The following is a 25,302-nucleotide window of genomic DNA, read 5'->3' as shown; positions in this document are numbered from 1 at the left end:
TGTTTTAAGCCTGCTGCCTATTAACTTCATTTGGCGACCCCTGGTTCTTATGTTATGCGAAGGGCCCTACCAAATTCATGGTCCATTTTGGTCAATTTCACAGTCATAGGATTTTTAAAAATCAGAAATTTCATGGTGTTGTAACTGTAGGGGTCCTAACCCAAAAGAGTGAGTGTGTGTGTGTGTGTGTGTGTGCGTGTCGGGGGGATTGCAGTATTGCCACCCTTACTTCTGTGCTGCCTTCAGTGCTGGGCCCTTGGCCATGAGCCACCATTCTCTGGCTGCCCTGCTCTGAAGGCAGTGCAAAAGTAAGGGTGGCATAGTATGGTATTGCCACCCTTATTTCTTTGCTGCTGCTTGTGGGGCATGGCCTTCAGAGCTGGGTGCCTGGCCAGCAGCCACTGCTCTCCAGCCACCCAGCTCTGAAGGCAGTGCAGAACTAAGGGTGGCAATACCTTGACCCCCTACAATAACATTGCAACACCACCTCCCACAGCCCCCTTTTGGGGCCAGACTCCCAGTTTGAGAAATGCTCGTCTCCCCATTAAATCTGTATAGTATAAGGAAAAAGTATACAGAAGACCAGATTTCACGGTCTGTGATGCATTTTTCACTGCCATGAATTTGGTAGGGCCCTAGTTATGCGAAGGGATAAATAATACTTCCTTAGTCACTTCTCCACACCATTCCTGACTTTACAGACCTCTATCATATCCCCCCTTTAGTCATCTCTTTTCTAAGCTGAACACGCCTACTCTTTTTAATTTCTCCTCATATGGAAGCTGTTCCATACCCCTAATAATTTTTGTTGCCCTCCTCTGTACTTTTTCCAACTCTCATATCTTTTTTGAGATGGGGTGACCAGAACTGCATACAGTATACAAGGTAGGATGTACCACGTATTTATACAGTGGCATTATGATATTTTCTTATCTATCCTTTTTGTAATGGTTCCTAACATTCTGTTAGCTTTTTTGACTGCCACTGCCCAGTAAATAGATATTTTCAGAGAACTGTCCATGAGGACTCCATGATCTCTTTCTTGAGTGGTAAAAAATGGTTACTTACCTTTCCGTAACTGTTGTTCTTCAAGATATGTAGCACATACCATTCCACTGTAGGTGTGTGCGCGCACCTTATGCACAGTGGTTGGAGATTTTTCCCTCAGCAGTACCAGTCAGGGCAGTGCAAGCACCCTCTGGTGCCTCACGCCACTACACACACACCCCTACAGAGGGATGGACATGTGCAGTCACTTGGACTCCATCATTTTGCATGCATAGTTGAGATTATGTTCAATGTGCATTACTTTGCATTTAACAACACTGAATTTAATCAATATTTTGTTGCCCAGTCCGTTTTGTGAGATCCCTTTGTGTTAGGTGCTATACAAATACATAAAAAGAAAGTCTGTGCTCCAAAGAATTTACAATCTAACACATCTTGATTATTACTACTATGATGAGCAGTTGAACCAGCAAGGCTAGTCTACAACCAGTCCCCAGCACAGAAGGGCTAGTTCACACTCCCATTTTTAACATGTTTTAAGGTAAATTTAGTACTCCAGAATTCTGAGGGATTGAGAGCCCTGAAGATTGAAGTCTTCTGCAGGGTTTAATTCCTAAGTTTGTGTAAGTGGGAACATATCCCACCAAAAACAAAATGTGAAAGATAGTGAACACATTTTAAAAAGAAGGATCATAAAAAAAAAAAAAGCTAACAAGCTTGCCTTCCAACAGGTGAATTAGCAAACCCCTATTGTTCCTGTTATTTCTTGGTGGTTGAACCAGCTTTTCTTGAAGCTAGATTTTTTTGTCGACTGACAAGAGAGGTGCTATCTCTGGCAAAGGATACATTTATCTTCTGTTTTTCCTCTGCTATCTTTTACTGTGCATCTTAGTGCCTTCCTTCTTACGACCACCTCCTTCTTGCAATGCTCCTGTCTTCTATCCCTTTTCCTCAAAATTTCCCTGCCAAGCTTCCTCCAAATTTTAATAGCATTAATTGGTAACTATTTTAGCATCTAATGGACCAGTGGGACCACCCAAAACAACCAGTTAGGGTAATGAGCAGGATACCTCACTCTGAAGCCCATTTATTTTACTCCTTGTAGGGGGATTACACAATGAGAAATGGGTATACAAGTTCCGATGGACAAAGAGGATCTGCCTGCAGGAGCTCAGTTCTGACCAAACCCTCCCTCACTAATGTTTGGACACAGTCCACATCTATAACGATAACATCCCTCACACCTAGTTGCATAGGTACATTACACACAAGCTAAAAGCTTTCAGACCCTATTACCACAGCAAGATTACGTTTCCTCGTGCTCATGCTCCATCAGTGGTCAGAATATATATTTGTACCTGTCTCTGTTGATCACAAGTGAAACAGAAAAGGAGGAACTTGGTGGTTTTCTTCTAGAGTCTGGGGTCAAGATACTGTGTTGAACCTCTAAAAGGTGCAACACTCACAACCTAGGGGAAAAGGGGGAACCTAAAGTGTACCTTCCAGATTCAGGGCTGCTCAGGGGGTCAGTGTGGACCCCAGCACATCTTCATCTTGGAGGCCTGCCTAAGCTATCACAGTCTGTTACCAAACCTCTATGGGAAGCAGCACTGCCCAGAATCTCTACACCCTGTGGCTCACACCCCCCGCATGCCCCACCCATCACCTTTCTTTCACGCAACTTACACCAGGGTTTGCAAGGCAGTTCTTGGAAGACAGCCTGTGGTTGTCTTCCTCAATTCCTGAATTCTCCCCCAGCCAGATCTGGGATTAAGGATCTCAGTTTGGAGGAGCATCCTTGTCCTTTCCAGTTTCTCTCTGAGGCCCAAAGTCTTTTTATTCTTCTCTGTGACAATCGTTTGGACAAACAATCAAGCTCTCTCAGTTCTACATTGCGGCTGTGTTGTCTCTGATGCATCAGCCGCCAAGATGCTCTCCGTTTGCTGCACTGTGCAGCCAGTGTGAACACATTGTTCTGCCACATCTGCACTCTTGCAGGCAGACTTTGTAAGTAAAGATCCTTTATTAGGTCCATCTATGTCCCTATTTTCTGGGTCTCAAACCTGAGCTAATGAGTCACTTTGCTTATCAGGTATAAGACAGAGATACCTGGCTGAACCCTCTTCATGTAACCAGATGTGTTTCTGGGTTATCTTCTGGTTCCAGTTTTGCTAAGAAAGAAACTGGATTTACTGGCAGCATGAGTGGTGCATGTGGGCAAACCCCGGAACTGCGGCAGCCATGCCTGTGGGTGCTGCAACCCAGGCTTGCTGTCATTGTTTCTGTTAAGTATCCATTTCACAGAGCTGCTCATTTTCCCTCCTTGTGCAAAGTGGTCTATCCTACCATTGACACCATCATTAAACGCATAGCTACCATCCTGCTCCGAACAGAATATATTCTCTCTCTCTCACTCTCCACCCCACCCCCCGAGAGAGAGAGAGAGAGAGAATATATTCTGTTCAGAGCAGGATGGTAGCTATGCGTTTAATGATGGTGTCAATGGGAGAGAGAGAGAATGAGAATATATTCAGTGTGTGTGTGTCTCTCTCTCCCCCCTCTCCCTCCCCTCGAAGAGAGAGAATATATTTAGGGTGTGTGTCTCTCTCTCCCGCCCCCTCCCTCTGAGAGAGACAGAGACAGACACAGACACACACACACACCCCCAAACTTATCCCTTTGGTACACCTTGCCTTTATTGGTAACTCAAACAACAACAAACAGAACAAACCAGAGGTGCAACTTTCCGCAAACTTGTCAGTTTCTAGGATTTCCCAGCAGGACTCGTTTTCCTCCCAAACCCTACTACCCTCAGTCTCCTATACTCCAACTTCTTCTATCCTGACTGGAGATAAGATGCATCCGTCAGAATAACTAAGCTATAATTTTGTGCCTCTTTATGCAGGGCGGAAGCACTTCACATTAGGATAATTACAAGGAAACCTGCATCCTTATTCAGAATTTTATAACCTACCACCCTGTTACATGTTGTTAATGACTTCCTGCTGCAGCAGCACACTGAAGTTGATCCAATGTAGAGAAGAAATGGGTCAGATCAAGACTGCAGGATCAGCATGCCATGCATCTGTTTATCCACAGAACAAGTTCAGCCTCAGTAGTAGCAGTGCAAATTTCCCTTCCGTTGCACCACAAGCCTAACTGCAAAAGGACATTTTGGGCTGAGTAGATAGTTCAAGCACATTCAGTCCATGGCATCTCTACTGAGACTGCCATCCAAGTTGTTAATCACTTTAAGATTTGTTTAATCACGATCAACTGTAATAGTTATTTGGGGGCTTGGACATATGACCATCTTGAACTAGTCTAACAGAAAGGAACCATGGTAGCTGATGACAGTTTCAAGCCCGGACAAAAGCCAAAGGTTTGACCCTTTTCCCACTGAAGTCAACTGGAGTTTTCAATTGACTCAAACAGAAGCAGGATCAGCTCTAATGAAGGTTTAATGTACCTTAATTTTATTTCGCATATAGTAAAACTGGTCTCAAGCAATCACTCAGGGGACTGACAAAGTCACTGCTTAACAAATAAAAGAGCAGAAATGGAGACACTTTGGGGAGGCTTCTTAAGACAGGAAGTTGCCTAATAAAGAGAGTCTCTTCTTCAGTCTTCATTATGTCCACCAACATATATTCTAAAAATGCTGGTAAGAGAAGCTGTTTTAAAAATGCTTTTTACCTACCAATACCTGTGGGTCTCAAGTGCCTGCATAGCTTCTGCAATATTTGAGGATATCACTAACATCTAATCCCAAGCAAGCTCCTTTAACTATTTTTGGTTTTAGTGATGTCATCAACCATAGCACAGAAAAAACAGAACCTCAGGACCCTGAACTATTTTAAAAGATAAGTGGAAGAACTCATTTCAAATTATTTGGTTTTAATCTTAAAATCACAAACAAAAAACAGCCTTACTGCAATTTAAGAGCTCAGTTTTGATTTATCAGCTGAGAGAAGTGAGGTCTTACGCTCAGCTCAAAGGCATTTCTCCATTTGTCTGTCTGTAATATTAAAATCTTTGCATGCTGTGGGTAATAGGGGACCCGGGTATGGAGACCCAAAGGACCTGGGGGAGGAGGGGGGAAATAAGAGGGTACACAGAGCAACTGGCATGGTGAGTAGAATGGGGGAAAAGGGACATGGGGGCTACGCAGAGTCCCTGGCATGGGAACGGGGGTTTGTATGGAGTCCCTGAAATAGAAGGGAATGGGAGAGTGGCACATAGACAGCTAGATGGGAAGGAATACAAGGAGCCCCTGGTGTATGCAATGTACTCAGCCTACAGAACCAAGGAAGTGTGGACCCCAGCACAAGGTCTAGATACTAACACACTAAAGTATTTTCCTCATTTAGAATCTGGAAAGAAGATCCAATACTCTGATCACAGATCACTTCATTTGACTTATATCTTTAAAAAAGGCCTTTTGAAATGAAAGACACTAAAACATCTGTAATCATTAGGACTGTAATCAGTTTGTCAGTATAATCAATACCTCTTCAAAACTTAAAACTCATTTCAACCAATATTTCCAAATAACAACAACTGTCTAATATTTTGACAAGAACAAACAGGATATTATGGAAAAGCTGAAGTAACAGAAGTTCTTGTATTTATTTGTATTGTTGAAAATTATTTTCTGAAGTAAAATTATTATTCTTGTATGTATAAAAATTCGGGCTGTCAAGAGATTAAAAAAATTAATCGCGATTAATCGTGCGATTAAAAAAAATTAATCGCAGTTAATCACGCTGTTAAACAACAACAGAATACCATTTATTTTAAAATATTTTTTGATGTTTACTACATTTTCAAATATATTAATTTCAATTATAACACAATACAAAGTGTACAGTGCTCACTTTATATTTTTATAACAAATATTTGCACTGTAAAAAACAAAAAAAAATATTTTTCAATTCACCTCATACAAGTACTGTAGTGCAATCTCTTTATCATGAAAGTTGAACTTACAAATGTAGAATTATATACAAAAAAAACTGCATTCAAAAATAAAACAATGTAAAACTTTAGAGCCTACAAGTCCACACAGTCCTACTTCTTGGTCAGCCAATCACTCAGACAAACAAGGTTGGGTACAATTTGCAGGAGATAATGCTGACTGCTTCTTGTTTACAATATCACCTGAAAGCGAGAACAGGCATTCTCATGGCACTGTTGTAGCTGGATATTTACGTGTCAGATGTGCTAAAGATTCATATGTCCCTTCATGCTTCACCCACCATTCCAGAGGACATACTTCCATGCTGATGATGGATTCTGCTTGATAACGATTCAAAGCAGTGCGGATTGACATATGTTTATTTTCATCATCTGAGTCGGATGCCACCAGCAGAAGGTTGATTTTCTTTTTTGGTGGTTTGGGTTCTGTAATTTCCACATCAGGGTGTTACTCTTTTAAGACTTCTAAAAGCACACTCCACACCTCATCCCTCTCAGATTCTGGAAGGCACTTCAGATTCTTAAAGCTTGGGTCGAGTGCTGTAGCTATTTTTAGAAATCTCACATCGGTACCTGCTTTGAGTTTCGTCAAATCTGCTGTGAAAGTGTTCTTAAAACAAACATGTGCTGGGTCATCATCCGAGACTGCTATAACATGAAATGTATGCAGAATGCGGGTAAAACAGAGCCGGAGATATACAATTCTCCCCCCAAGGAGTGCAGTCACAAATTTAATTGACAAATTATTTTTTTCCACTAGCATCATCAGCATGGAACCATGTACTCTGGAATGGTGGCCAAAGCATGTAAGGGTCATACAAATGTTTAGCATATCTGGTATGTGAATACCTTGCAACACTGGCTACAAAAGTGCCATGCAAATGTCTGTTCTCACTTTCAGGTGACATTGTAAATAAGAAGCAGGCAGCATTATCTCACGTCAATGTAAACACTAACTTGTTTGTCTTAGCGATTGGCAGAATAAGAAGTAGGACTGAGTGGACTTGTATGCTCTAAAGTGTTATTGTTTTGTTTTTGAGTGCAGTTATGTAACCAAAAAAAAAAAATCTGCATTTGTAAGTTACACTTTCACAATAAAGAGATTGCACTTCAGTACCTGTATGAGGTGAATTGAAAAATACTACTACTTTTGTTTATCATTTTACAGTGCATATATTTATAATAAAAAATAATAATATAAAGTGAGCACCGTGCACTTTGTATTCTGCGTTGTAATTGAAATCAATATTGAAAATGTAGAAAAATATCCAAACATATTTAATAAATTTCAATTGGTATTCTATTGTTATAAGTGCAATTAATTGCGATTAATTTTTTGAGTTAATCATGTGAGTTAACTGCAATTAATTGACAGCCCTAATAAAAATGTATACGTATAGCCATGCTACCTGAAACATTCAAAATAGCATGTACTTGCTTAAGTATACTAAACTGGTTCAGTTTAGTTTCCACTGTAATATTAAAGACTGATCTGCACACAACTTGCACTGAAATAACTAAATAAGTTTAAATCACACCTTTTTTCATTTTGCTTCTGCGTGGACCAGACCTAACACACAGAGTTTTGAAAATTAACAAAAAAACAATACACAAATGAACCCAATCACAATTTCCAGATTTACAACAGAGAATGCCAAATGATAATATAGTCCAACTTACTCTTTTACTGAGGCAAATAACTGGCCACATACTACAACCTAATGTACAGCAGCAACAAAGGCATCCACAAAGTAGCCATCGAACATTAACTGGAAGGTTCTTCTTAAGACAACTGTTAACTCTGCTGATACTGGCTTTAAATTCCTCAGGTGCAACCTGTGAAGAAAGAAAAATAATCCAGTACTACTGCAATATAATGTAAATTAATGAGTATTCCTGCAAAGCTCAACTATGTGTAGAAACCCAAATACCAACCGTTTCTAATAGCAAAATCTTGTTACCCAAATTCTAAGTTTTAGAGGCCGTTATAGTACATTTCTAATTGAGTCTTATCCATAGATACTCACCTTTCCAGTTAATGAAGAAGGGAATTCTGCTTCAAATTTGTTGCTCAGTCCAAATCTGGGGGAAAAAAAAGAAAAGAAAAAAAAGTAGATCATACCAGAAACACAATCATTCAATGAAGAGATTAATGAATACCACATCATGAAGGTTCCTTTGCACAAGCATTCAAACTTTAAAAAAAAAAAAATCACATTTCCATCTGAAAATGTTGTACCTATTATTTAAAAGCAACTTCTAAGATTACCATAACTGAAAACGTTTAGAGGAAAAAAATCTGACTATTTCAGCTTGTTTACTCTGACATACACTTTTTATGTCAGAGGTTCTCAAACTGTGTTCCACGGACCACTGGTGATCCACGATCTCCATTCAGGTGGTCCGCGGATAGTTCCCTCTAAGGTGCACACCTGGGCAGCCGCACACAAGAGAATGAAGGGCCACCCACCTAATTAGTGGAGCTGTGCAGGCGTGGCTCCACTAATTAGGTGCCTGGACACTGGAGAAGAAGCACATGTAAGGTGAGGTGGTGGCCTTGGGGGGAATAGGGGGTAGGGTGGAATGGGACAGTGGGGTGAAGGGGGCGGGGGACAAAGGCCAATGTACTAGTCCTCATGTGGCCCTCGTGGTAATTTGAGTTTGAGAGCCCTGGAATAGAATAAGGTGCTTAAGGAAAGGTCTGTACCTTGACCGAGAAGTCTTACTATACATAACCCAGCTTGAAATCCATACTCAAAATTTCCTTTGGTCTGCTTTTCTCTAACCTAGGCTCTTGTTCTACAGTGGTATTGGTTGGGATCAGGGTGGATAAAAATCAATGATTTCTTTAAATCGGATTTTTTTGATAAAATGCTTTTTGAGGAAAAAAACCTATCTGAAAGATAGTTTTAATTAAGATACATTATAGCTCAAAGATATCTCATCACAGAATAGGGATTATAAATTCTGATTCTATAGTATGAGACAATATAGTCATATAATGTTTAAGAAAAGTTTGTAAATGAGTTCCAATAGTTCATGAATTAGGGACCCAATCTTATGGGGTTCCAGGGGCTTCTGTATAGATTATTTAGGTTAATCTTTCTATCTACCCAACGGGACTCACTGCTCAGTCAAGAGGATACCATCAGAGATGCTTAGTTTTGCAGTTCACAAACTGTGGATTTGTGTCTCCAGAGAGAACATGCTTGTTAACAGCAAAAATGGTTTCAAATATATAAATAAGGGGGGGGGGTGAGGGGGTTGAGAAATAACAGACCTCAACCCTGTTGTCCCTCTGCAAATTTGTGTACACAGAGTCAATCCCTTACCTCTCTCTAAAAGTGCAAAGTTTCAAAAAGTTCAATGAATAGAAGACTGTTGGGGGCAGAATAGATCTGGACAAGGAGAAGTAGGCTGGAGATAAGTGTGAGAAGGGAGGGACAGGCAGTACAAACAAAAGTGAAACTGTTTGAGCAGCATATTCTAGAAGTCTTGAGGTCTTTCTTAGTGTAGCCTTCACTGATTTGAGATCTACCATACCATTCTCTCACTGGAAGGGAAAACCTATAATGGCAGCAGGCCGTAAAAGAGACCCAGTTTGGGAATATTTTAATGAAGTTCCTCTACCTGTGAGTAAGACAGGCATGCGTGCAAAATGCAAACAGTGCAACAAAGAAATGCAAGGCCTGGTTGCTCGATTGAAACAACATCATAAGAAGTGTTCCTTTTCAGGAGGAAGCTGTGCAGAAGATGATGAAAGGAACATATCTGAACATGCAGGATCTTAGGGTTGGAAACTTTTTTATTTCATACTTCTGTCTTAAGGACTGCCTGTCTTCCTTCTGGACTATTCTTAAATTCTCACGTTTGAGCAAAAAATATAGTTGTTACTCTATGGTACTATCATTTTAGATGCTGTTGGGATAAAAAATAAATAGAGGAAATAGACAGATCGTCCTTGTACAATTTCACCTTTGAAATAGTACTGAGTGTCAGTGAATGCAATGAGCAATATAGTAATAATAATTAAATAACTGCATTGACTTATTTTGTTTAAGAGAATCCATCCTCAATATACGGGATTCTCAAGACTATCCACCTTCAAGATCACCATCATTTTCTATAGTTTCAGAGTTATCTGCCAATGGTAGCGTTTCAGTCACATCATGTATGTCACACAGCCACAGCATATCACCTGTAGCAAAAAGAAAAAAAAAATCTCCATCATCCAGAAACAACCATAGCTAAGTGTGATAAGAACCAGCAGATTACAAAAAAGAGGTAATTGATGAAAAAATTGCCCGGTTTGTTTATTCAACAAACTTTCCTTTCCGTATGATTGAGAACCCACACTTCATTAATATGGTTCAGTCATTAAGACCAGGATACAGTCCACGCAACAGAGCAGATGTCGCAGGCAAACTGCTGGATAAAGTGTATGAAAGAGAAATTGAGCGGTGTGCAAAAGGTCTAGAGGATAAAATTGTACCTTAATCTTGATGGGTAGAGCAATGATCCTGTTGTATGTGCTTGTGTGACAACAGAAGAAGGGAATGTCTTCCTTACAGAAAAAATTGATACATCAGGAAATGCACACATAGCAGAATACTTACAAGAAGTAGCAGTAAAAGCTATAACAAACTGAAAAAAAATTCAAATGTTTCGTACGCAGCCTGGTCACAGACAATGCTGCAAATGTCTCCAGAATGAGAAGAAATTATTTAGCAGAGAGTCCCAAGCTAATAACATATGGTTGCAGTGCTCATTTGATGCACCTCCTAGCCAAAGACTTCAGTGTTCCAAAAATAAAGGCTAATGTTGTTGAAATGGCAAACTACTTCCGTAACAACCACTTTGCAGCAGCTGCTCTGAAAAAAGTGGGAGGAACCAAGCTAACGCTCCCACAAGATGTACGATGGAACTCAGTAGTGGACTGTTTTGAGCACTAGATTAAGAACTGGCCTAATCTGATGACAGTTTGTGAACAAAATCATGAAAAAATAGATGGCACTGTCACAGCCAAAGTTCTCAGCATTGGGTTTAAGAGAAATGTCGAACACATGCCGAGTACCCTGAAGCCTATTTCTGTATCCTTGAACAAAATGCAGGGAGATAGCTGTTTTATTGCTGACACTGCTGAAATTTGGAAGGAACTGAGTGAGATCTTAAAAAGAGAAATATGCAATGACAGAGTTAAATTACAAGCATTAAAAAAACAAATGGGACAAGGACTATCTCCAGCTCATTTTCTTCCAAATATTCTCAATACTCAGTACCAGGGCCAAACCTTAACTACTGAAGAAGAGGAGTTGGCTAGGACATGGACATCCAGAAATCATCCCTCCATAATGCCAACTATAATAAACTTCAGACCTAAGGGTAAACCATTCAAGAACTATGTGTTTACTGATGATGTTTTAAAGAAAGTCAGACTAGTGAACTGGTGGAAGTCACTTAAGCACTTGGATTCAGAGACTGTTGAAGTGATAATCTCACTTTTAACAGCAGTATCTTCTTCTGCCAGTATAGAAAGAACATTTTCTTCCTTTGGACTAATTCATTTCAAATTGAGAAATAGTTTGGGACCTGAAAAAGCAGGAAACCTTGTTTTTCTTTTCCAGATTATGAAGAAACAGGAAAATGAAGGTGAAGACGACTGAGTTAGCTGCAGAAGCCAATATTTTAAGTTTCTCATGTTGACCTGGTTGACATAGTCAATTTAATTTTTGTTGTTGTTGTTTTTAAATATTTCATTTAACTATTTTAGTTAAAAACAATTTGAACAAAAACAAACCTGATTTTAAAAAACTTGAATGTTTAACTACATTCAAAAATTCATATGCTTGTTTTGTTAAAATATTATATGCTTGCTGTTGAAGAAAAAAATCCAGAATACATAACGTTGTTGTTTTAGTTAAATACAACAATTTAAATGTCTCTCTGGCGATGTTCTCCTCCTAATACAGCATGGCAAGAAAATCCTCCAAATATTAATGATTTATCTGTTGAACTGGAGATAGTTCACTTCCCAATGCTTTCATAAATATCTGCTTCAATTACCTTTCGTAAATGAAATAACCATCATTCATTCATTTTCTGATATAGCTGTAAAACTAATCTGAAAAGTTTTCAAAATAAATCACTTTAAAAATGCATAGTGTGTACCTTCTAAAAACTAAACATACATCTATCTCTGAGTTGTGAAGAATATGTATTAAGGTTATAACAACCAACAAGAATGCACTTTTATGTAGAAATCCATGATTAAATAGAGTCTTCCTGACTAACGATTTAAATCACGATTTAAATCAAATCCACCCTGCTTTGCACATTTAATAGAATGGTCTCCAAAGATACTTAAACTTAATTCAATAGGTTTTTCAAAGATCTTGCAGAAATTGCCATCTCTCTCACACCCACAATTAGTGACTACCTGTGAAAAGTTTGGTTTCAGTGACTTTCTTAGCATCACATAAGGTATGTCTACACTGCAGCTGGATGACTAGACTGAGCCTCTGCTGCTGTAGCAACATCCACACTGCTATTTTTAGTGTACTCAAGCCCCACTATTGCAACTCTATCTACCTGGGCATGGAGACTGCAGTGTAGAGATACCCACAGGGACTCTGTGACCAAGGCAAGGATAGAATCCAGTTTTCCAGGGAAGCATTCAACTATTTTAAATCATGAGTTCATCCTCTCTCTTCCTGCAGTCCCATCTCATTCACTAAACACCTTCCAACTTCTGCAACAAAGGAGGCTGGGATCCTACAAATAAGTCTCTTAATCTACACAGCCCTGATTCATCCCAAAAGCAGGTCCATTACGTACACAGAATGAGATAGGAGTCCTGTGGAAAAAGTAGTTTGTGATCATGTAATTAAAGATTCTCATAATGTATACACACAAGGGGGGCTGAATCAAGGTTGCACAAGCAACCTTAATTTTGGCTTTTCATAACTTTTGAGCACTTGACTTTGCAACTTTTTTGTGTTAGAAAATGGTGAATTATACATTTCTTATTTACTAAATTTTTTTTCTTTTTACTTGTGATTTGCGTCAAGCTGCATTTGGATGGAAATTTGAATTCAGTTAACTTCACAAAATAGCATTTTAAAACTGCTTTTTGTTAATGAAATAAAGCTCTTTTAAATGTTCTGGACACAAGAAAAAAAGTAAATTTATCAGAACAGGTTTTGCATTTAAAACTAACTGATTTATCAAACAAAGGCAGTGTTAGCTGTAGTTGGTGTATTGAACTGATTGTTTCTGGTCACTATGACCTACAAGATTATAGATCTAGTAGACCTCATCCTCTAACGCTTGATTTTTATTCATAGATTGGTAGAGGAAAACAAATACCAAATTAACTTGATTGAGAATGAAAAAAGGAAAGGTTGAAGAGTAAGTGCTGTGTTTTAGGGAGGATATCCTGTATTCTTCCTAGAGGTATGAATACCTCCTTTAAGTGCAAAACTAAATTCAACCTTAACTATGGAGCCAAGACTGGTGCTGTGTAACGTAAGCTTTATTATCATAATTAAATCAGAAAGGTACAACTATCATGAAAAGTTTCTTGCTTTTATTAGAGTTATATTATTCAACATGATACTCCAGTCTTGCATTGTCACATGCCTGTGGTTATTTGTTTTGTTTTTAAATGGTTAATACTTTTCATCTATAACAAAAGAACTATAACTAAACTGCATTCACTTCAGTGCAACTTACTAGTTGACTTTGCCTTCCTCAGAATATTGTTTTCATTAGCTGCAGTTAAAAACAAAACACCTCATTGTACTCAAACTTGCTGATGTGGTACATAATAAAAACCAAATAAAACAAGAAAAACCAAGTTTCGGTAAACTGATTATATAAACAGAGAAACTGGGATTGAGAGATCTGTTTTTTGTTCACTGATTGGCAAAGAAAAACTAGTTTTCCTGCTTTCCCCATAGTGATCAGCTTTTCAAAATTAAAATAAACTCGTTCAAATTTTGAAAATGGTCTTTTTACATCTACCCTAGATACTACAAAATATCAATCCACTTCAACTCGCTAAGCTTTCATTCTCAATTTAAATAACTATAAATTAGTGAGTTTAACCTTAAAGTTAATTTTACAACATATGTAATGTATTTTTAAAAACTAAAATATCCCATTTAAACTCACTTTTTTTAAATAATCCATCCTGAAAGTGGCTGCATGATGATTCCTTTTTAGCGCCTATGTTAAGAAACATATAAAAGGAAGAGATCCTCTAAACTACATTTTCAGTCTCAAAGATTAAAAATAAAACTCTGAAACAATATTTGGAATTAAATCAATCTGTTCTCAACTTATTTATTATTTGTATTACTGTAGTACGTAGGAGCCCTAGTCATGGATCAAGATCTTATTGGGCAAGGTGCTGTACAAACAAAAAACAAAAAGATGGTACCTATCAATTACTAAGCATTGAAATACTTGACATTCTACAAGAAGGAAAAACTTTCTGAATCTCAGATGTAATCTTGATTCTCTCCCCTACCATAATCTAACTGCATAATGAATTCCAAAGCCTCCTGTATGATATGTTCCTCTAGGAGTGGGGGACCTTATTTGTAGCCTTAGAACCACTGGTAGTAAAACTGTTAGGTTGTGTTCCTACATCAACCTCAATCCAACAATGGCCACACATTGAACAATGGGAAAACAAAATACTGAATAGCAGCTTATTTGATGAGCAACCTCCATCATCTGCACTGAGTGAGGCTCGGTTCTGTGGAAAAAATGGTATATGACCATATAGAGACCGTACCATAGTGCATATGCACAAAGGGGGAGAGTGAATTAACATTATACGGGCAACTCTAATTCTGCATTTCCTAACTTCTGAACACTTGACTTTGCAACCTTAATGTTCTTTAAATGTAGGTTTTTTTCCTGTGTAATTTCCTATGTTTTTAAAAAGCAAACTGTAAAACCAGAAATTCCATCATGTGGCATCATACTGCCTTCAACAGGTTTGGAACCTTTAGCTCCACTGTACAGATCTCTGCTACTTGAGCAGACTGAGTAAATGATAGCAGTAATTAAGTTATCCTCTAAATGCCCCAGCACTAAAGGTGGATAAGACACCCACTTTGCTAGTGGGATTTACAAACAGCTGTTGACAGCAAAGGAATGGGTGAGACTCAGGAATCTTGCATTCCATTCCTGGTAGTAGTCACATACTCTTCAGCCAATTTCTCCTAAGCTTGATCCCTTCTACCCCATCCTCTCCAACCTGTCCCAGTCCTGTCTCTTTTCCACATTTAGCTCCTTGTCCCAGTCTAATTCTCTGAGCCAGTCCCAATCCCGTCTCTTCATCTCAGTCGCAGTCTCCTTGCCCAGCCATTCCACATCCCATCTGCCCCCTACTCCTTAACCCCAGACTCCTTTCCCACCCAGTCCCAATTTTCCTGGTCCTCGTCCAAACTGTATGTTCAACCTCCACATTCCCCATCCCAACTGGCTCCCAGTCTCAATCTCCCTCTCCAGGCGCCTCATCCAATCTCAGTGTTCCCCCACCTCTAGGCTCGGTGTCCCCGTTTCCTTGTGCAGCACTGTAGCTCAGATCTGCATCCCCTCACCCTACCTCACTGAGTCCTAGTTCCAGTATCCTTGCAAGGCCAGTTTCAGTCTCCTACTCTGATCTTCACCCAATCTCAGTCTCCCCCTCCTTACTTGCTGCCAGTCCCCACTCCCTATTTCTCTCCTTGACTCCCAGTTCCTGTCTCCTTGCCCAGCCAGTCCCATTCCCCCAAATCCATGTCCCTGTTTCCCTTCCCTTGTTTTCCAGCCTCCAGTCCCACCTCCAGGCTCCTTGTCCCAATATACTCCCCCACCCAGGTACAGTTCTTGTCCTCTTGACATTCAAATCAGGCAACTTCCTCATGGGCACTGTCTGGTTCCAGTAGGGAATGAGCCATTTTAAATTAATACACCTAACCTTCTCTACTTCGTTATTGATATATACACCAATTTCAAATACAACGTATAAGAGGCAAATAACATGAAATCCATGCACTGAAAGACAACCTGAAACACATATTTTACAAAAAGTCAAACAATTTTATAATGTATAAGCTTTGAGCTTTATAAATGCCTCAAATAATCAAGAATAGGAACACTGAGCAAATTTGTCAATGAAAACGTAACTTTTTCTCCTCTTTCTTCCAAGTACATAGTTTTCATACCCAACAGAGAACACCAGCTGCTAGTTGGTGAGACACTCCAGCATGCATATTTTGCTAGCAATGTCATCCCTATCACCCACCCCCCCACTAAAAGCTTGAGATGACCTACAGATATAAAAATAAGTACTTTAATGGTTAACTCCCTGATTTAAATCACTTTTTATGGTTTGTCAAGTTTAAAGATATTAGAACTTTAGAGAAATATGTAATATTTAAAAAAGAGGGACTCTTAGTAGTAGAATGAAATAGTAGGAGTGATAACACCAGCAGTGTACATACTTTGGTACCATACCAAGTAGAATCTGGTGGTCTGAAAGTTGTAGACCTGAATTAAATGGGGGGGGAGGGGGCGGGTGGAGGGAGTTTTTAAATGACAAGAGACTTTAACCTCTTACTCTATTTGGATCATTCTGCATATAGTTCTAGCTTGTTTTAAAGGAGAACTCTGTTTAGAAAGCAAACTTGGAAAACCGTCTTTATACATTAAACCAGGGACAGTCAATAGGTGGACCGCAGGCCAAATCTGGACCACCAGACACTTTTGATTTGACCACAAAATCTTTTTATTGACTAATACAAAAACAACAAAAACAACATTTTCTCTGGAGTTTGGACCTTGACTATATTTTGACCAAGAAATTTGTACCTTGACAAAAAGTAATTGATTAATCCTGCATTAAACATTTTATTTACACAGTATTTCCTGCATTCCCTTTGTTATTTTTTTAAATAGTTTTAACTAAGGACTCTATCACACATAGGCCATTTTCTCCTCCTGGTGGATGATGTTCAAGTAATAATTCTGTCTTTGTGACATTAATCTGTAGTCATGAAAATGACTGATAATACAAATTCAACATTATGACTTCAATGCAAGATCAGAAAGGATAAGACAATAGACTATGACGGAGGAAGCCTTTATTTAAATACAAATAGTCAGCAACTGTTTTAAACTGCAGAATCAGTGAGAGGACCATAAGTATTCCTTTTCCTTGCTAGATCTGTGATAAAATTTTCCCGACTTCTAAAATGCATATTTCTGTAAATCAAGGAAGAAGAATGCTTTGCATGCAAGTTCTATAACAAAAATCTAAATGAAAAATAGCTTTTATATCTTATCCCCAATATGTTTGAAATTTATCTCTAGTCTCAAAGTCCTCATTTAAGGAAATGTGATGATACAGAAGTAGGAATTACAAATGGGCTGCTATTTCATTAGAAGGAAAGAGGTGAAAGACTTCAATAGGAATTTTCAGTCTTCTCTGATGTCATGGAATTACATTAAATAGATGTAATTTAGGGTGAAGAGAGGGAAAATGGGTGGCTGAGGACATTCAGAGCATATTTAATAAAGGGTGGGATATACAAACCAGATGAAGACCACTCAAAATAACTGCTGGAAGCATTCGTTTGGCCATCCAAAAGATCAAGTACTAGAGATTAGGAGATTTTTTTTTTTTTTTTTTGTTATTAAAACAATTCACATGAACAACTGGCAGGATTGGCAGCCCAGAGCCAAATTCCTTCTATGAGCCACAAGTGTGAAGGCTTTTCCATGCTTTTCCACCAATGGGCCTTGATCTTGGCCCACTGGACCCACAACCAAGGAAGAGAAAAGAGAAGTGTTTCAATTTCCTTTAGTCCTTTGCCTTTTTAATGAGAACAATGAAAAGGTTGCCAGCTAGTGAGCAATAACTGTTATGATTTTAATATAATATATGATCAGCTGTCCACTAGAAATTATCTATTTCACATATGCTATTGGATGGTAACAACTACAAACCAGATCTGTATTCAAACAGACCTACAAACAAATCATTCCCTCTCTTTCAACATCTTCTCAACCCCTAACATCTCTCCCAAAGAGCACCTAGGCCGTATGGAAGCTTTCTGATTTCTCACCAGAGAGCAAATCAATCTCTTTCTGCACAGAAACTTTCTCTGACATTAACAACATAGTAAAACAATATTAATGAAAAGTTACCACACTACTGTCAAAATTAACCCCAATATCTTGGATAGCTCTGCATCACATCTGATAAATACAGGGCCTTTAACTTCTATGCTGCTGCCTCAAATCCAGCCCAGTTCAGTAGTGAATAGAACACGAAGACGTTTGTGCTTCCCTTATTCTATCTTTTGCAAATATTCTTTTTAAGTTTCCAAGAATGTGCAGTACCATTCATGAGCACTAAGTGATTTTTTTAAAATAGAGTTCCTAATAGAATAGATCACAGAAAACAACCTAGCTTGTGAAATTACTGAAAACTTAAATACACTTTTATGTTGGAGTCACCACCAGATCCTCACTGATACCTGGCCCAAAAAAAACACCCCACAGCACAATGGGTCACCCTCATCACATGCCAAACAGCTAATGACATTGTTTTGGGTGTGCTTGTCAGACTGGCTGGCTGCTCTCATTTACTAAGACTTTTCAGACCACAGCAGAAAGTTGAGCCTTGATAAAAGAGGAGGCTGAGACTGTGACTAACAGCAGCATAAAAGACCTACAGGATTACAGGTCGTGTAGTTAAAAAAAAAAATACTTCCTGACAGCTCATCGCTGGATTTCATACTTTACATACCTCTGTTAATCACAACCCAGGTCAGCTTTGTTTTCTTACTGTCTCAATAAACGATCTGTAGGGCTTTACAACGCGACAAAATGCAAGATGCGGCGCAGGGGAAACGCCACAGGTGCCCCCACGGTTGGCTGCGCAGAGGGAGCAGGGAGGGAGGGAGGAGCCACGCTCCCCCGACTTGGGCTGGAAGTTCAAAGCCAGACTCGCCGGCTGGCTCCTTGCAGCAGCGGAGCTTTCCGCCAGGTCCTTTCCAACCAGATGGCAGACTGCAGGCACCGCCAATCGCATCACACCCCACGGGGCACGGCCAGGGCCGATCCAGCTCCCAGAGCAGGGGCTGGACAGGGCACAACTCTGCCCGCTCCCCCGCTGGAGCCCAGGCTCGCCACCTTCTCCCCGCGACCCGGCCCCATCGCGTGCCCGCGGCCTGCCCCCCTCCCTTCCCCCCGGCGCGGCCCTTACACGGTGACATGGCCAGAGCCGCGCACCACCACCGGGTCGGGCGAGTATTTCAGCAGCTGCTCCTCCAGCGCCCGCTCCTCGTCCTCCTCCTCCTCGTAGATCTCGTCGAAATCCGCCATAGCCGGGCCGCGCTGCGTGTCTGGATAAAGGGCGGGCAGGCGGCCGGGGTCCACCGGCGAGGCTGAGCCGGCGTCGCTGCAGCTCAGGGGCAGGAAGCGCCCGTCATTATCCGGGGAGGGGGAGAAACAACAACATCCGGGCCGGGCCGCGGCGCCAGCGCTAGCTCCGCCCCAGCCGAGGGAACCACAGCAACAGCGCCGCCGCCGCAACCTCGCGAGAGCTTCCTGCGCGCGGCCCCGGCTCTCCTGGGGGCTGCGAGCGCGCGGCTGGGGGCGGAGGTTAGGAACGAGGCGGGAGGGCGGAGGCAGGGAGCGGGGGAGGGGCTGGGTGGAGACGGGGGAAAGCGGGCGGGCGGGCGTTTCTCCTGGCTGGGCTAGTTCGGGAAGGGTCAGGGGCCACAGGTGTGGGGAGGGGGCACCGGGGAGGTGCCTCGGGAGGGGGCACTAGGGCGGGGGCGGTAATTAGGGCAGCGGGGCAAATGTTGCCTTTGCCCAGTGGTGGGTTTGGGGACTGCTCAGGAGCGTTGGCACTCTGGCCACGCCCCCGGCTGCTCCATCCTCCTCCTCTTCCCCCTGAGGCCCCGCCCCCAGCCAGGTTGGAAGGTGATGGAGCCTGTGGTAGAGTGGGTAGATTTGCCTCTCCTCTCCCCCCTCCCCCCCCCATCCTCCCGTTTGGAGCTGGAACAAGCCCCCTCTCCCGTCTCCTGCCACCCCCTGGAGCTGGCCTGAGCCACTCTCCCAAGCCCCCTTGTACCCCACACAGGGCTAGACTGAGCCCCATCTCTCACCCCTCCCCAACCCCTTTTTGGTAAAACTGGGCATTTGTACCATTTGCCCTTGACAACTGGTGATCAGTTGGCAAGAGCAAATGAGACAAATGCCCAGTTTTGCCAAAAAAGTTGGGACACCTGGAGCCAAAATGGAAGGTATGATTACCCTCAGGCAGGGATCCCCAAACTTTTTTGGTTGTGTCCCCACCTTACCTGGTCTGTGCCCCTCTCCCCCTCCCCCCCAGAAGCCAGGAGCTGCTGTGGAGCTGGGAGTGGGGTTGTGGCCAGGAGCAGGGCCAGGAGCAAAACCATGGCTGGGGGTGGGCCAGCGTGGGACTGGGGGCAGAACAGGGCTGGGTCGTGCTCCCTCCCCACCTCCTTTGTGGGGGCTGACTCGGGCCCTGCCACACAAACCCCAGAACATTCCTCTGTGCCCCCTAGGGGGCACCCCCCACACTTTGGGGACTACTGCCCTAGGCTGTGGTAAGAGCCACACAGGACCCTGGGCAACTGGGAAGCCTAGGCCCTCCACCTGCCCTGGGCGAAGGACTGGGGAGCCCAAGAGCAGCCCATGTCCCTGCCCTGCAGGGTGTCCCACCCGGGGCAGGTGGATGGTCTAGGGCCTCCTCTTAATCCACCTCTGGAGGTGGGGTGCAGTGCTGAGGGAAGGTGGGGGGAATCCTGTCCACCCTGCTGTGCCCTGATTTCCCATCCCAAGCCCCTCGCTCCACAGAGCATTCCCCCGCTGCCCTGCTGTGCCCTGGTTTGAGGAAGGTGCAATTATGGGGTTCCCAAGTGGGGGTGACAGTTGGAGGTTGACTCATGCCCCAAACCATGAAGGTTCATAGCCATTTAGATATTCCCTCCACCAGGCTCTCAGAAACATACAGATTCTTGGCACTGCACCAAGATGAATAGGTAAAATTGTCACTCATCTCCAACATGTCAAGTCCCCACATGATGCAGGAGAATGGAGCATGCTTTGAAGATGCATCTGAGGATGTCATTACATCAATAAGCCTAAGAAAATAAAAAATCCAAGAGAAACCCCTGCCATTCCTTTCTCTCACTAATTACATCAGGAACATTTAACAGAAATGTGTCTTTTCAAACAACGGCGAGTTCTATGGGCCTGTGGTGCCTGGGCACCAGGAATATTCCTGGCCCGGGGCCCAGCTCCAGCAATGTTTGAGGCTAGGTCTCTCCCTCGGCCCCACCTTCCACACTTCCACTTCAACTCCCACATCCCCCAGGAGATTTAAAACAGCCCGGGGCCCCCACTCATCACCAGCAGCGCAGTGGAGCTGAGCAGCTTCCTGCCTGCTCACTCCACGTGACTGCTGGCCCTTCCCTGTGGCCCCTGGGTGGGGTGGGTCTGTGTCTGTCTACGCATGCTGCTCCCGCCCCAAGCACCCCTATGGCTAATAGGAAGCTGCGGGGACAGTGCCTGGGGGTAGCAGCACGCAGAGGCCCCCCGGCCCGCCCAGGTAAGCACCGCAACTCCTCCACCCCCTCCCAGAGCCTGCACCCCCACCTCCTTCCCACACACCACCTCCCATCCCCACACTCCCTCCCAAAGCCTGCACCCCCACCCCCAGTCCAGAGCCTGCACCCCTCAGCCCCTCCTGCACCCCCACCCTCTGCCCCAGCCTGGAGCCTGCACCCAGCACCTAAATTACTTCCCAGAGCCTGCACCCCCACCCCTTTCCCACATAACCCCTCCTGCCCCCAAACTCCCTCCCAGAGCCTGCACCTCCGCACTCCCTCCTAGAGCCTACATCCAAACTCCCCCTCCACAGCCTGCACCCCTCACGCCCTCCTGCACCCCCTGCCCCAATCTAGAGCCTGCACCCCAGACCTCCCCCCTGACCCAAACTCCCTCCCAGAGCCCAACCTCTCACCCCTTCTGCATCCAAACTCCCTCCCAGAGCCTGCACCCCTCCTGCACCCCAATCCCCTGCCCCAGCCCAGGGCCTGCACCCCAGACCTCCTCGCCCACCCAAACTCCCTCCCAGAGCTTTAGGCAGGTGGGAGGTGGAGTTTGGAGGAGCGGGCTCTGGAAGTTCTGGGCACCACCAAAATTTCTACAAACCTGCTGCCCCTGACAAAGCCTGTTGCAATATGCAAATGACTTGTATGACTGGTCAGACACCAACAGTGTCAGAAGTGACAGACAGTAAAAGAAAAAAAATCTTACTGCCGCTGTATATGCTTACAGAACCCATAATATGGATCATCATTACTTAAGCAGGAGAGCTAACAGAAAGCAGAAACAAGCAAAGGTGGTAAAAGAAGTTGCTTTGCTACAAAAGATACTGACAATAAATCAATACTTCAAGGAGAGAGAGAAAGGAGAAACAGCGGACAAAGACGACCAGGTTGGTTCAGAAGACACTCTTGTTGGCAGTGGAGGCCTTGGCCTTCAGGAGGAAAGTACAGACTGGGATCTACGGGAAGCAGGCAAGCTGAGTTATGATGATCAGACAAATGCCATACAAGCAAATAAATTTAGCCTTGATCCTGCATTGTGGAGTAACATTGATGAAAGTTTTAGGAGGTTTTGGATTGCTATGGATTCAGTTGCTTGTTAAAGTAAAAACATTAAAAAATTATCTGCTTCTGCTCAGGTGGTTCGAGGGAAGACGCGTTTGCTGCCTGAAGATCTCTTCTCGGCTGCACAAAGGTGAATCTGTTACAGAACACGGGCTTATTTATTCACCATCTTCTGGAAATGTTTACTGCTTTGCCTGCAAACTTCTTTCAACCAAAACCCATGCCTTTATTGAAGGATTCAGTGATTGGAAACACCCTGAATGTCTTTCTGAACATGAGAAAAGCTTGGACCACTGAAATTGTATGCTGGCATGGATACGGCATGCGAAGACAACAGGTAGAGTTGATCCAGGCCTCGCTCAGCAGTTTCAGACAGAGAGTCGGTACTGGAGAGATGTCTTTAAGTATGTTGTATCAGTTATTAAGTTCTTAAGTGAGTGCGGACCCACTTTCCGTGGCCACGATGAGCTGTTAGGTTCACCACATTATGGTAATTATTTGGGGATTTTGGTGCTAATTGCTCAATTTGATCCATTTTTGGCAGGTCATATCGCTAAATTGGGACAGAAGAGTAAAAGCAGTACCTCTTATCTGTCATTGACTACTTGTGAAGAATTCATTGATTTGATGGGCCAGAAAGTTAAAACAAAATAGTTGCAGCACTTCAACAAGCCAAATATTTTTCAGTTATTGTGGATTCAACACAGTTGATGTTGCATGTTGATCAGCTCACTTTTGTATGCAGATTTGTCAAGTCAGAGGGACAAATTGTAGAATGATTCATTGGATTTGAGCTGCTAGAGACTTATACAGGTGCAAGCCTCGCTGACTGTGTACTTGCAATGACAAACAGCTTGTGTTTGGACAAATCTAATTGCCGTGGACAAACATGACAATGTCAGCAATATGCTGGGATGATATAATGGTCTGCAGGCACATCTAAATCGACTAAACCCTCTTATTGTCTACATTTTGTGTGCTGCTCATTCTTTAAATTTAGTGGGAGTCAACAGTATTAACAACCGTTGTTCAAATGCAGTTAATTTTTTCTGGTTTCTGCAGTTACTTTGTTTTCTGTTCAGCCTCTATATATCAATTTCCATGATGCTAGGAGCCACTCATTCTTGACAGTCAAAAGTCTGTCTGACACATGATGGAGCAGTTGGGCAGATTCTACAAGGGCCCTGTATCAGAACTATAATACAATTCAACATGCCCTAGAAAGCATGTCAAAAGATGTGAACTAGTAACTTGAAACCCAACTGGAAGCGGCTTCCCTTCAGAGCAAAATGGAACATCTGGAAACTGTCTTTATGGCACAATTTTGGGACATCATTCTTCAACGGTTTAAAATGACCAGCTTGCAGTTACAGAAAAGTGACATCGACCTGAATACAGCAGTTCACTTACTGCAATTACTACAATCATTTGTGGCTTCTCTATGAGATTAATTCGAAATTTTTGAAAATGCTGCTACAAACACATGCAAGACTCTTTCATAGAATTATCAAACTGATCTGAGTTGTTACTGAAAACAAAAACAGCAGATGAATTGGGAGGACCTGAGGTTTTACTTGAGGGAAGTCAAAAGTTTCACACAGAGACTTTTTATGTAGCTTGTCTTCATCACCGACAAAATGCCTGTAAGTTGTTGAATGACAACTTTGGAGTACTATTTGAAAACAACTTGCTGGACATTTCTAACATTCACAGGCATGCTGCAGTTTACCCGAATGACTTGGAACAAAATTTTCCTGATGGATTCATACAATTCAAATTCTTTGTATAGGATGAGCCTGACAAATCTCCAGCCCATTTGCTGCAAATTTTAAAGCAAAGCGGCCTTCAGTCAACATTCCCTAATACGTATCTTTCTCTCAGAAGTTTCATACCCTACCAGTTACAAATTGTGAAGGAGAACGTACTGTTTCCAAGATGGCAAGGATAAAAAACGAACTGAGATCAACAATGCATCAAAGGCATCTGAATGCCTTGTCTCTAATGGCAGTTGAGTGAGAACTGGTTCGACAAATGGACTTTGACATTATACATGATTTTTTCCTCCCTCAAAACTCAGAAGCAAGCAATCATTTAAAAGGAGACTGTACATTCTTATGATATGTTTTGTATGTTTATTTTTCGGTACACAATGTGATAGTATTATTAAAATGTAAATGTAATGGGTACATTAAAGAGAGACATTTATAGTATATTACTTGTAGCACATTTTTTCCATTGCTATGTACTGATGTTACTGGGAATGATACGCAATGAAAGTCTGGCTGTAATTAGTTTCCTAAGCTACTCTCTGTTCAATAGATGGGATACAAGTCACAGAATCAAAATGACACCAACACGTAATCTCTTTAAAAGAAATGTGAAATGTTAAGGGCATGCATGGAGTCTTTGTATTATTGTATTTTGATACATTTGTGTTTCTAATGGGGTGGAGGGATCCCAGGTGTTTTGTGCCCAGGGCCCCAATAAATCTTAATCGGCCTCTGCCCATGCCCTTTAGCTATCTATAGCAACCTTGGGACCATTTCATCACCCACATGGCAACATTGATACGAGGCCTTTTCTTAAGCACCATTTTTTCTTTTAAAGG

At 42.2% G+C, this 25,302-nt stretch overlaps 1 protein-coding gene across 1 annotated transcript in view; it reads right to left on the bottom strand.

The window, feature by feature from the left end:
* CHIC2 (cysteine rich hydrophobic domain 2) overlaps nucleotides 1-19,494 on the bottom strand; it is a 38,795-nt gene extending 19,301 nt beyond the window's left edge. Inside the window, exons 1-3 of the mRNA XM_077815624.1 lie at nucleotides 19,253-19,494; nucleotides 8,013-8,067; nucleotides 7,666-7,821 (exon numbers count right to left, since the gene is read on the bottom strand). Of these exons, the coding sequence (XP_077671750.1) occupies nucleotides 7,666-7,821; nucleotides 8,013-8,067; nucleotides 19,253-19,371 (330 nt within the window). The 5' untranslated portion in view covers nucleotides 19,372-19,494. The remainder of the gene's footprint in view (nucleotides 1-7,665; nucleotides 7,822-8,012; nucleotides 8,068-19,252) is intronic.
* Between the last annotated feature and the right edge of the window lie 5,808 nt (nucleotides 19,495-25,302).

This window comes from Eretmochelys imbricata, chromosome 4, assembly GCF_965152235.1.
Source record: "Eretmochelys imbricata isolate rEreImb1 chromosome 4, rEreImb1.hap1, whole genome shotgun sequence".
NCBI classification, from domain to species: domain Eukaryota; kingdom Metazoa; phylum Chordata; order Testudines; family Cheloniidae; genus Eretmochelys; species Eretmochelys imbricata.
The sequence above is the reverse complement of the archived record's forward strand: the minus strand, read 5'-3'. Positions and strand labels throughout refer to the sequence as shown.